At 40.5% G+C, this 13,987-nt stretch overlaps 1 protein-coding gene across 1 annotated transcript in view; it reads right to left on the bottom strand.

Moving 5' to 3' along the window:
• Positions 1 to 13,987, bottom strand: part of GPAT3 (glycerol-3-phosphate acyltransferase 3) — a 110,199-nt gene that overhangs the window by 16,626 nt on the left and 79,586 nt on the right. The window contains exons 6-8 of the mRNA XM_053703250.1: positions 13,886 to 13,979; positions 3,221 to 3,336; positions 1,359 to 1,414 (exon numbers count right to left, since the gene is read on the bottom strand). Coding sequence (XP_053559225.1) covers positions 1,359 to 1,414; positions 3,221 to 3,336; positions 13,886 to 13,979 — 266 coding nt within the window. The remainder of the gene's footprint in view (positions 1 to 1,358; positions 1,415 to 3,220; positions 3,337 to 13,885; positions 13,980 to 13,987) is intronic.

Genomic DNA, 13,987 nt, shown 5'->3' with positions numbered 1-13,987 from the left:
TGTGAGAGAGAAAGAGAGAGAAAGAGAGAGAGAGAGAGTGTGAGAGAGAGAGAGAGAGAGAGAGAGAGAGAGAGAGAGAGAGAGAGAGAGAGAGAGAGAGAGAGAGAGAGAGAGAGAGAGAGAAAGAGTGAGAGAGCATGATATTTTATCATATTTTATTTTATTATTTTCAATTTACTTCTTTTATCAGTTTTGCTTAGTTATCTTTGAATCATTTGTTAAAGAGTAATCCTAGGTGAGCTCAGGAGCCTGCACATGTCTTTAGCCATCTGGTAGCTGTGTTTGCAACATTTATTATAGCAATGGAATACATAGTTGCAAATACTGCTGCCATAGACTGCTACATGTGCTCCCATCAGCCTACCTTGGTTTACTCTTCAACATAAAATACCAAGAGAACAAAGCAAATGTGTTGTTTAGAGTTGTATGCTCTATCCGAATTATGAATGTTTAAGTTTGACTTTACTGTCACTTTAAAGGGACAGTATACTGTAAAATGGTTTTCCCTTAATGTGTTGCAAACCAGAGCATAAAAAGTATGAGAAATTGCTTTTTAAGGCTCATTTGTATCGGGTTGAGCTTATAGGTATAATCAGATCTCATTATTTTATCACATTGTGCACATATACCTGCTTCTTTATCTTATATCTGTCCATAAACCAATCACCAATACTTGGAGAGAACAATGGAAAATAAACATTTTATTACCTTATCTCTTCTATACCCCAATGGGAGAGTAAATTTCTTCTACTGGGTGTTTACACAATTAATCTATAGCTTGGCCTTGAGGCCAAAAACTTTCAGGATGGGTGGGGATACCACCGGCTAAATAAACTATTTCATATGCCAATATAAGGGTAAAGGAACAACTTATAAACAATTTAATACACTCCAGCAGGTAAAGTGGATCATTGGGAACAAACTAAAGGGGAGAAAATTTGAGTAAACTGCCCCTTTAAGTAAGATCTTCAGACCGAAGGTTGAGCTTACAATGGAATATCAAAATATGGGCAATAATTCTGTAAAGAGAAACAGGAGTTAAAGGAGAACAGGAAAAAAACACAATGCACTCTATATTTAGGGTTGACATCTATTATATATCAGGGGGAAAAAACCTCAAATGAAACTTTATCAAGGATGACAATAAAACAGCTGATAAAGCAAAATAATATAAAAAGAGAAGAAGAAAAAAGAATAGTGTATTTGATACCATAGTGTGTGTGTGGTATATATCAGCTTTTATATTGAAGAATAACTTTTGAAAGTGTATTATTTGCCAAATAAACTAATGCACAGCTTTATTGGCATATAAAATGACCACTCAAAGTATTGCAAAAAAAGAAAGTAAATCTCCTTACCTTCTGGGAAAATTAAAATTGGCAGTTTTGTTTTATCTGAAACATGCTCCGTAAGCCTATAAAAAAAGGGGAAAACATTTATTTAGTGCTCACATGACGGTGAAACTCGAAAAATTAGAATATCGTGCAAAAGTTAATTTATTTCACTAATGCAACTTAAAAGGTGAAACTAATATATGAGATAGACTCATTACATGCAACGCAAGATAGTTAAGACGTGATTTGTCATAATTGTGATGATTATGGCTTACAGCTCATGAAAACCCCAAATCCACGATCTCTGAAAATTAGAATATTACATGCAATCAATAAAACAAGGATTGTACATAGAACAATATCAGACCTCTGAAAAGTATAAGCATGCATACTATAAGCCCTCAGTACTTGGTTTGGGCCCCTTTTGCAGCAATTACTGCCTCAATGCGGCGTGACATGGAAGCTATCAGCCTGTGGCAGTGCTGAGGTGTTATGGAAGACCAGGATGCTTCAATAGCGGCCTTCAGCTCTTCTGCATTGTTTGTTCTCATGCCACATCTTTCTATTGGCAATGCCCCATGGATTCTCTATGGGGTTCAGGTCAGGAGAGTTTGCTGGCCAATCAAGCACAGTAATCCCATGGTCATTGAACCAGGTTTTGGTGCTTTTGGCAGTGTGGGCAGGTGCCAAGTCCTGCTGGAAAATGAAGTCAGCATCCCCATAGAGCTCGTCTGCAGAAGGAAGCATGAAGTGCTCCAAAATCTCCTGGTAGACGGCTGTGTTGACCCTGGACTTAATGAAGCTCAGTGGACCAACACCAGCAGATGACATGGCTCCCCAAATCAACACAGACTGTGGAAACTTCACACTGGACTTCAAGCATCTTGCAGTGTGTGCCTCTCCATTCTTCCTCCATACTCTGGGTCCTTGGTTTCCAAATGAGATGCAAAATTTGCTCTCATCAGAAAAGAGGACTTTGGACCACTGAGCAACAGACCAGGTCTGTTTTTCTTTAGCCCAGGTAAGGCGCTTCTGGCATGGTTTGTTGTTCAGGAGTTGCTTGACAAGAGGAATACGGCATTTGAAGCCCATGTCCAGAATCTGTCTGTGTGTGGTGGCTCTTGATGCACTGACTACAGCCTCAGTCCACTCCTTGTGAAAGTCCAACACTTTTGAATGGCCTTTTCCTGACAATCCTCTCCAGGCTACGGTCATCCCTGCTGCTTGTGCACCTTTTTTTTTTCCACACTTTCCCCTTCCACATAACTTTCTATTAATGTGCTTTGATACAGCACTTTGGGAACATCCAATTTCTTTTGCAATTACCTTTTGAGGCTTTCCCTCCTTATGGAGGGTGTCAATGATGTTTTTCTGCACAACTGTCAGGTCAGCAGTCTTTCCCATGATTGTGATTCCTACTGAACCAGACTGAGAGACCATTTAAAGGCTCAGGAACCCTTTGCAGGTGTTATGGCTTAATTAGCTGATTAGAGTGGGACACTGAGAATATTGCACCTTTTCACAATATTCTAATTTTCTGAGATTGTGGATTTGGGGTTTTCATGAGCTGTAAGCCATAATCATCACAATTATGACAAATCACGGCTTGGACTATCTTGCTTTGCATGTAATGAGTCTATCTCATATATTAGTTTTACCTTTTAAGTTGCATTAGTGAAATAAATGAACTTTTGCACAATATTCTAATTTTTTGAGTTTCGCCTGTACACAAATTGGCCAGCTTTTGCGGTTTAAAAACTGCATAATAATGTCCCAGGTTACTTTAACAAACAGTCATCGTTGCTATATGTAAAACGCTTTAAACCGCTTCATTATTTTATTTTATAATTCACTGGACAGAACAAAAATATAAAATGCTGTTCTACCTTTTTGTCACTAGATGGCGATCACGCATTTCAGATCGTTCAAACCACACGTGAGGGCAAGCCCTCACCATAGCTCTTTGGATAACTCCCATTAACCCTCCATGAACTTGTCCAACCTGCAATATCACCCAAAGCATATAATGAATGTAAATAGTTATCAGAAATAAAATGGAAATATTAACACATACATAGCTATCTTATTCACAGGAATTAGGATCCACTGAACTTTATATTGGCCAGAAATAGGATACAGTTTTACAGCTCTGCAAAGTCTTCTGCTTATCCCTACATGGGAACTTTAAACCTTGGCCTGGATGAGCTCATCATACAGATAAACATAACAGATGCTAGAAATGAGCTTGACCAGCAAAGGGGGAAAAGAAAAAAAAGAAGGAAGAAGAAAGAAGAATGTATAATGGATTTATAATTAACAGAAATGAAATTAAAGTAACCTAAAGGTCAAATTAAAGTGAAGGTAAAGTCAAAGGCTATATTTTAAGTAATTACATATATCAAGTTAAATCAATATAACTTTAATTTATCAATATTTCCCAATCTTTATATTTGCAGCAATATTTTATATTCTTGTTATGTTTGCTGCTTTCCGAAAATCAACCCGTGTAATATTTTTTTTTTATAGACAACGATCACGTTGTCCAGCCATCCAATTGATTGTCTGGCCGTTAGGCGGCCGTCATATTGCGTCATGATCAGTTGGATGGATATGCGCATGCGTAAGATCTTACACTTCTCATTTGCCAAGCGCGTGCATTAGAGACAAACAACCGCCGCGATTAACGCATGCGCAAAGATCACTGTCCAAAATTATGCGCATGCGCGGTTGTTCCATGCTCGATGTGCACGAGCTTACTAGACACGTATAGAGCGGGTGGGACCGCTCTATACGTCAGAGTATCAGAAACACGGAAATGGAGGATGGGAGGAGACTATGCAGGGAACGGTAGGAAAAGTAAAGTTAAAATCATCACAAAATAAATAATTATTTTTTAAAAACAAACATAGCGACTGGATTTGGGTTAGTAAAAGGAACATAAAAATGATTGCTGGTTATGAAAACTTTACCTTCACTTTAAGATGTTATCACTTTGTTAAAGCTTTAATGGTTTGGATGGAGCCTTTAAAAGGGACAGTGTACATCAATTTTCATATAACTGCACGTAATAGACACTACTATAAAGAAGAATATGCACAGATACTGATCTAAACATCCAGTATAAAACCTTTTAAAAAAACTTACTTAGAAGCTCCCAGTTTAACACCGCTGGTGAGTTTTGGCTGGGACACCCAGTGAAATGGGCTGGGGAAGCAGGAAGGACACCCCCCTGCATATGAGAAGACCCTTTAGACAGACAGGAGCAAGCAGGAGTCTGTAGACCTGGGCTTTGTTAGGAGTTTAAAAATCAGCACAATTTTATTAATGTCCCTTTAAGTAAGACATTAAAGGGACACTGAACCCAATCTTTTTCTTTTGTGATTCAGATAGAGCATGCAATTTTAAGCAACTTTCTAATTTACTCCTATTATCCAATTTTCTTCATTCTCTTGGTATCTTTATTTGAAAAGCAAGAATTTAAGTTTAGATGCTGGCCCATTTTTGGGGAACAACCTGGGTTGCTCTTGCTGATTGGTGGATAAATTCACCCACCAATAAACAAGTGCTGTCCAGGGTACTGAACCTAAAATTGTCTCGCTCCTTAGCATAGATGCCTTCTTTTTCAAATAAAGATAGCAAGAGTACAAAGAAAAATTAATTATAGGAGTAAATTAGAAATTTTCTTAAAATTGCATGCTCTATCTGAATCACGAAATAAAAAAAAATGGGTTCAGTGTCCCTGCAGTGTTTGCAGCACTGTTATAAAAAACAACCTGTATGAGGGTTTTTTTTTCTTTAGGGTGATTTTCCAAAGGTCTATTCTCATTAGTTACACATTAGTACAAATATTTGTACTGCATATTTTTTGTATCTTCCATTTTTGAGTCACCTAGTTTAGGATTCAAAATTTGTAAGGCATTGGTTTTAGTTAATTATACATATACCTCACTATTTATTAGTCACATATTAGTTATGGGTTTGTATTTTATCAATACATTGGCTTGTATTGTATATTGGAGTATATTTTTGATATGGTACATTGTTATTTAAATATACTATATATTTTAGGACTGTATCACACTGTCATTGACATAAATTAATATCATTTGTCACATTTATATTACATATAGTGAATTATTGCTGGATATCTTTATTGTTTCAGTAGGTAGAATAAATTCTTATTAGTCACATGTATTGTCATAGATCCGAATTCATGAAAATGTTTCCACATTTTTTCCTTAAGGTTGTATTTTTAATACCCATGTTTCTATATATTTTTTTATTTGGATGTCGGATTGGCAAGCTATTACAATAAAATCGCTATATCAGGACAATTGTCAGGGAAAATTCACCATTTTGATATTGCATATTAATCACGTCTGTGCTTTATTATGTAGGAGCAAAATGTATCATGTGTATTTACTTATAAAGTCAGGTACACAGATATATAATTAATCAGTATAAATGTGTAGCTATTAACTAGTGTCAATATAGAATTGCTTACTATGAAATTTTTGTACTATAACAAAAGAATTCATAGTTGGCCGTTATGATATTCAAGGGCCCCAACATAGCTGCATTACTCCGATCATTAAATTATTGGTGTAAATATCAACAAATATCGCCATGTTATTCATATATGGCTCCAGTAAGACTCTTATTCTATAAACATTAGTGGGGTTTAACCTTAGTTGACCGTTTCCTGTAATTCAGATCTGGTTGGTTGGAGGTGCTCCCATCCAATACGAGCGTAATTAGACTGAAGTCCCACCCCTTTAATTGGAGCTGAGGAGACCTATTGGGAGGTGAGCCTGGCCAGCAACCCAGAAGTCTCGGTCTGCCTATGATGCACAATATGGTGCCAAGTGAGTGGTTTTATTCCCTAACCTCTTGTGTTATTAGACGATTTTGCACTGAGGGGTCTTTGTTTATCTCCTCCAAAGTTAATTATAACCTTTAGAGGGAGCCTTAGGCTGCAGTAGCATTAGCCACTTTGCAGTAAAACTCTATGGTAAACAAAGTGTTAAAGGTACATTAAACTGCTAGATTGCTCGTTCCTGTGAGTGCACTTTGATCTGTGTGTATCGAGTCTCCCTAAGGGGCAAACAGACATGGACACCTTGCTCAGTTTGCTTAGAGGAATATGGCTACACCTCACTGACGAGGCCCAATAAAGGCCGAAGCAATCGTCTGGGGTTGCTGTGTTCCCTGTTCAGAGAAGAATTTTCTGGTATTTCGGTGCTGGCAGGGACGGAATTACAGGGGTTGCAGAGGGCTCAACTGCGACTGGGCCCCAGAGGGTGGGGGCCCAGCTTAAAAAAATAAAAAGGTTTTTTTCTTTTCAATAAAAAAAGTTGACCTGCCACTGCCTGCACTGATATCATGTGAGTGGACATGATGCTTCACTAGTGTCTCTTTCTACAGGGGTTAGTGTTTCTGTTTTACCCATTGGTTTGTGTATGTGACTGTGTGTGTATTTATGCATGTTTGTGTGTGTGTGTGTATATATGTTTGTCGAACCAGCAAATTACAGACCTTGTTAATACAGCAAGGGGGGGCGGGGGTAAACAAGGTCACTATACAATACCACTATATACAGTACGGGGGGCTAGACCATGTCACAGACTTCTGTGGTCACTTTATAAAGTACTGGGGCAGGTAGGGTCAGGCCAGCCATCTCACCAGCAGATTACAGACTGTGTCACTAACTCACTATATACAGTACTGGTGGGTTAAACAGTGTCACTATATACAGTAATAGGGGGTCAGACCATCTCACAGACTGTGGGCACAGGGTACCTCCTTTTGCAGACATGTAATCTGATTCACATTTTTTTTCTGTGTTAAATGTTTAAAAAAAAAGTATCAAATTCAAATTTTTTCTGGGGGTGGGGGCCCCTTTCTTAGATTCTTGCACCTGGGCCCTGATGTTTCTACTTACGCTTCTGGACTGACTAATAGGCGGGATCAGACTAATATACTACAGGAAAGTTCTACTACGTGAAAAACATAATTTATGCTTACCTGATAAATTTATTTCTCTTGTAGTGTAGTCAGTCCACGGGTCATCCATTACTTATGGGATATATTCTCCTTCCCAACAGGAAGTTGCAAGAGGATCACCCAAGCAGAGCTGCTATATAGCTCCTCCCCTCACATGTCATATCCAGTCATTCGACCGAAACAAGACGAGAAAGGAGAAACTATAGGGTGCAGTGGTGACTGGAGTTATAATTTAAAATTTAGAACCTGCCTCAAATAGACAGGGCGGGCCGTGGACTGAACACACAAGAGAAATAAATTTATCAGGTAAGCATAACTTATGTTTTCTCTTGTTAAGTGTGTTCAGTCCACGGTCATCCATTACTTATGGGATACCAATACCAAAGCTAAAGTACACGGATGATGGGAGGGACAAGGCAGGATCATTAAACAGAAGGAACCACTGCCTGTAGAACCTTTCTCCCAAAAACAGCCTCAGAAGAAGCAAGAGTGTCAAATTTGTAAAATTTGGAAAAAGTATGAAGTGAAGACCAAGTTGCAGCCTTGCAAATCTGTTCAACAGAGGCCTCATTCTTAAAGGCCCAGGTGGAAGCCACAGCTCTAGTGGAATGAGCTGTAATTCTTTCAGGAGGCTGCTGTCCAGCAGTCTCATAGGCTAAGCGTATTATGCTACGAAGCCAAAAAGAGAGAGAGGTAGCCGAAGCCTTTTGACCTCTCCTCTGTCCAGAGTAAACGACAAACAGAGAAGAAGTTTGTCGAAAATCTTTAGTTGCCTGTAAGTAGAACTTCAGGGCACGGACCACGTCTAGATTATGCAAAAGATGTTCCTTCTTTGAAGAAGGATTAGGACATAAGGATGGAACAACAATCTCTTGATTGATATTCTTGTTAGAAACAACCTTAGGTAAAAACCCAGGTTTAGTACGCAGGACTACCTTGTCTGAATGAAAGATCAGATAAGGAGAATCACAATGTAAGGCAGATAACTCAGAGACTCTTTGAGCCGAGGAAATAGCCATCAAAAACAGAACTTTCCAAGATAAAAGCTTAATATCAACGGAATGAAGGGGTTCAAACGGAACACCCTGAAGAACTTTAAGAACCAAGTTTAAGCTCCACGGAGGAGCAACAGCTTTAAAAACAGGCTTAATCCTAGCCAAAGCCTGGACGTCTGGATTCTCTGCCAGACGCTTGTGTAAAAGAATAGACAGAGCAGAAATCTGTCCCTTTAGTGAACTAGCGGATAAGCCCTTTTCTAAACCCTCTTGTAGAAAAGACAATATCCTAGGAATCCTAACCTTACTCCATGAGTAACTCTTGGATTCACACCAATATAAATATTTACGCCATATCTTGTGGTAAATTTTTCTGGTAACAGGTTTCCGAGCCTGTATAAATGTATCAATAACCGAAACCGAAAACCCACGCTTTGATAGAATCAAGCGTTCAATTTCCAAGCAGTCAGCCTCAGAGAAATTAGGTTTGGATGGTTGAAAGGACCCTGAATTAGAAGGTCCTGCCTCAGGGGTAGAGACCATGGTGGAAGAGATGACATGTCCACTAGGTCTGCATACCAGGTCCTGCGTGGCCACGCAGGCACTATCAGAATCACCGATGCTCTCTCCTGTTTGATCCTGGCAATCAGTCGAGGTAGCAACGGAAAAGGTGGAAACACATAAGCTATGTTGAAAACCCAAGGGGCTGCTAGTGCATCTACCAGCACCGCTCCCGGGTCCCTGGACCTGGATCCGTAACAAGGAAGCTTGGCGTTCTGGCGAGATGCCATGAGATCCAGATTCGGTTTGCCCCAACGATGAATCAGTTGGGCAAATACCTCCGGGTAAAGTTCCCACTCCCCCGGATGAAAAGTCTGGCGACTTAAAAAATCCGCCTCCCAGTTCTCCACGCCTGGGATGTAGATCGCTGACAGGTGGCAAGAGTGAGAGACTGCCCAGCGAATTATCTTCGAGACTTCCAACATCGCTAGGGAACTCCTGGTTCCCCCTTGATGATTGATGTAAGCCACAGTCGTGATGTTGTCTGACTGAAATCTGATGAACCTCAGTGTTGCTAACTGAGGCCAAGCTAGAAGAGCATTGAATATTGCTCTTAATTCTAGAATGTTTATTGGGAGGAGTTTCTCCTCCTGAGTCCACGATCCCTGAGCCTTCAGGGAGTTCCAGACTGCTCCCCAGCCTAGTAGGCTGGCATCTGTTACAATCGTCCAATCTGATCTGCGAAAAGTCATTCCTTTGGACAGATGAACCCGTGACAACCACCAGAGAAGAGAATCTCTGGTCTCCTGGTCCAGATTTAGCAAAGGGGACAGATCTGAGTAATCCCTGTTCCATTGACTTAGCATGCATAGTTGCATCTGAGATGTAGGCGCGCAAATGGCACTATGTCCATTGCCGCGACCATTAAGCCGATTACTTCCATGCACTGAGCTACTGATGGGCTTGGAATGGAGTGAAGGACACGGCAAGCATTGAGAAGCTTTGATAACCTGGACTCAGTCAGGTAAATCTTCATCTCTACAGAATCTATAAGAGTCCCTAGAAAAGGGACCCTTGTGAGTGGTAACAGAGAACTCTTTTCCACGTTCACTTTCCACCCATGCGACCTCAGAAATGCTAGAACTATCTCTGTATGAGACTTTGCATTTTGAAAACTTGATGCTTGTATCAGAATGTCGTCTAGGTACGGAGCCACCGCTATGCCTCGTGGTCTTAGTACCGCCAGAAGAGAGCCCAGAACCTTTGTAAAAATTCTCGGGGCCGTAGCTAACCCGAAGGGAAGCGCTACAAACTGGTAATGCCTGTCTAGAAAGGCAAACCTTAGGTACCGATAATGATCTTTGTGAATCGGTATGTGAAGGTAGGCATCCTTTAAATCCACTGTGGTCATATATTGACCCTCTTGGATCATGGGTAGGATGGTCCGAATGGTTTCCATCTTGAACGATGGAACCCTTAGGAATTTGTTTAAGATTTTTAAATCTAAGATTGGTCTGAAGGTTCCCTCTTTCTTGGGAACCACAAACAGATTTGAATAAAACCCTTGCCCCTGTTCCGTCCGCGGAACTGGGTGGATCACTCCCATCACTAAGAGGTCTTGTACACATTATAGAAATGCCTCTTTCTTTACTAGGTTTGTTGATAACCTTGACAGATGAAACCTCCCTTGTGGAGGAGAAGTTTTGAAATCCAGAAGGTATCCCTGAGATATAATCTCCAACGTCCAGGGATCCTGTACATCTCTTGCCCAAGCCTGGGCGAAGAGAGAGTCTGCCCTCCACTAGATCCGTCTCCGGAAAGGGGGCCCTGACTTCATGCTGTCTTAGGGGTGGAAGTAGGCTTTCTGGCCTGCTTGCCCTTGTTCCATGACTGGTTGCCTTTCCAACCCTGTCTGTAACGAGCAGTAGTTCCTTCCCGTTTTGGAGCGGAGGAAGTTGATGCTGCTCCTGCCTTGAAATTACGAAAGGCAGGAAAATTAGACTGTTTGGCCTTCGATTTGGCCCTGTCCTGAGGAAGGGTGTGGCCCTTACCTCCAGTAATGTCAGCAATAATTTCCTTCAAGCCGGGCCCGAATAAGGTCTGCCCTTTGAAAGGAATGTTTAGTAATTTAGACTTAGAAGTTACATCTGCTGACCAGGATTTAAGCCAAAGCGCTCTGCGCGCCTGTATGGCGAATCCGGAATTTTTAGCCGTAAGTTTGGTTAAATGCACTACGGCATCTGAAACAAACTCATTAGCCATCTTAAGGGTTCTAATCTTGCTCAAAGACTCATCCAATGGTGCTGTGCGAATCGCCTCTTCCAGAGACTCAAACCAGAATGCCGCTGCAGCAGTGACAGGCGCAATGCATGCAAGAGGCTGTAATATAAAACCTTGTTGAACAAACATTTTCTTAAGATAACCCTCTAATTTTTTATCCATTGGATCTGAGAAAGCACAGCTATCCTCCACCGGGATAGTGGTACGCTTGGCTAAAGTAGAAACTGCTCCCTCCACCTTAGGGACCGTCTGCCATAAGTCTCATGTGGTGGCATCTATAGGGAACATTTTTCTAAATATCGGAGGAGGGGAAAAAGGCACACCGGGTCTATCCCACTCCTTACTAATAATCTCTGTAAGCCTCTTTGGTATAGGAAAAACGTCAGTACACACCGGCACCGCGTAGTATTTATCCAGCTTACATAATTTCTCTGGGATTGCCACCGTGTCACAATCATTCAGAGCCGCTAACACCTCCCCTAGCAACACGCGGAGGTTCTCAAGCTTAAATTTCTGAATCCGGTCTCCCCGAATCAGAACCGTCACCCACAGAATGAAGCTCTCCGTCCTCATGTTCTGCAAATTGTGACGCAGTATCAGACATGGCTCTCGTGTCATCGGCGCGCTCTGTCCTTAACCCAGAACTGTCGCGCTTGCCTCTTAACTCGGGCATATTGTATAATACTTCTTTCATAACATTAGCCATATCATGTAAAGTGATTTGTAAGGGCCTTGATGTACTTGGCGCCTCAATCTCACGCACCTCCCGAGCGGGAGACGAAGGTACTGACACGTGAGGAGAGTTAGACGGCATAACTGCCCCCTCGTTGTCTGGTGATAATTTTTTAATCGGTACAGATTGACTTTTCAAAGTAATATCAATACAATTGGTACACATATTTCTATTGGGCTCCACAACGGCTTTTAAACATAATGAACAAGCAGATTCCTCTGTATCAGACATGTTAAACAGACTAGCAATGAAGCTAGCAAGCTTGGAAATTACTTTCAATAAGTTTGCAAGCAATATAAAAAACGCTGCAGCGCTTTTAAAAAACACAGTTGAGTAACAAAGAACTAATTCAGTTATAGTCAACAATTCTTTAAATGTATTAATTAGCAGAGGATTGCACCCATTAGCAACAGGATGATTAACCCCTCAGTACCCAAAAAAACGGATATCAAATTAATATTAAACGTTTTTATCACAGTCTAACACACTGTCACAGGTCTGCTGTGACTGATTACCTCCCTCAAAAACGAATTTTGAAGACCCCTGAGCTCTCTAGAGACGTCCTGGATCAAGGAGGAAGAAGCAGGAAGACTGTGCTAGAATTTTAACTGTGCAACAAGGCTCTAAAAAAGGCCCCTCCCGCTCATTTACAACAGTGGGAGACCTGATATAACGGTTTCTATGCAGAAATATACGTTAGCCATGTGGAAAAAAAGAGAAAAAATTCATGCCCAAAAGGATTTATCACCAAAGTACCTCACAAAACGAATAACATGCCAGTAAACGTTTTAAAAACAAACTTCTTTTAATGTCATGCAAAGTTATCACTAAGCCTGCAACCAGTCGCTACCACTGCAGATAAGGCTTAAGCATTATTTCAGTATTAACAGTATTTTTTCAGTCAAATTCTAGTCCCTAGAAAATAACTCTACTGTGCATACATTTATCAGCCTGATACCAGTCACTACTACTGCATTTAAGGCTGTACTTACATCATACGGGTAACAGCAGTATTTTCTTAGTCAATTCCATTCCCAGAAAATATTGTACTGCACATACCTCATTTGCGGGGGACCCCGCATGCTATTCACATGTTCTGAAGTTACCCCACTCCTCAGAATGTCGAGAACAGCCAGTGGATCTTAGTTACGCCTGCTAAGATCATAGAAAACGCAGGCAGTTTCTTCTTCCAAATACTGCCTGAGATAGAAAAACAGCACACTCCGGTGCCATTTAAAATAAACTTTTGATTGAAGAATAATTAAGTAAAAACTCCAACTCCTCCCGCGACCTCCTTCTTTGTTAAAGGTTGCAAGAGAATGACTGGGTATGACATGTGAGGGGAGGAGCTATATAGCAGCTCTGCTTGGGTGATCCTCTTGCAACTTCCTGTTGGGAAGGAGAATATATCCCATAAGTAATGGATGACCCGTGGACTGAACACACTTAACAAGAGAAATTATTACTAGGCTAAAAGAAGTTGCACCTAGGTGGTAAATCGTCGTAGAAAAGGCTAACAATGGTATTGAGCTGGTTGTTAGTTCCTGTGAGTGTGCTTCTTCCTGTGTGTATTAGGTACAACTACAGTAGCATGGTTACCACTCACCATACTATTGTCTCTAGCTAATCTAAAATCAACAAAGAGAAAAGAGTAATGTGTACATTTTACAAAATAAGCAAAAAATAAATAAAAATGAGTAGTAGTTTGCAATTAATAATCGCTAAGGAATAAAAGAGACTTTTGCTGCACTATTCATAAAGGAACTACCAAAGACTCCATATTCCTAAATGAGTACAACTTTATTTAAAAGTACAAAATCGTAAAATTAAATAAAAACAAATGGACACATAAGCATGGGAACATATAGTTATCAGTCACAACCTGGGCACTTGTGATAATGTATACGTCTTCTTTTTAGTGATTATTACATTTTGCCAGTGACACTAGCATACCATTTTTTTTTATACGTGTATTCAAGTAATAGAATTGTGTGTACCTTACCGGTTTGTTCTATAATGTGTGCAATTAATACCCTTACCATAGCGTAGCAGCCATCGTTGGCCAAGATAATTATATCTATGGGTGAGGTGTGGTTAGCAACACAAATCCCGCCTTTTTTAGGTTTGTTTTCTCTGTCCAA

This window comes from Bombina bombina, chromosome 2, assembly GCF_027579735.1.
Source record: "Bombina bombina isolate aBomBom1 chromosome 2, aBomBom1.pri, whole genome shotgun sequence".
Lineage (NCBI taxonomy): Eukaryota > Metazoa > Chordata > Amphibia > Anura > Bombinatoridae > Bombina > Bombina bombina.
This window is presented reverse-complemented; position numbering and strand designations above follow the sequence as displayed.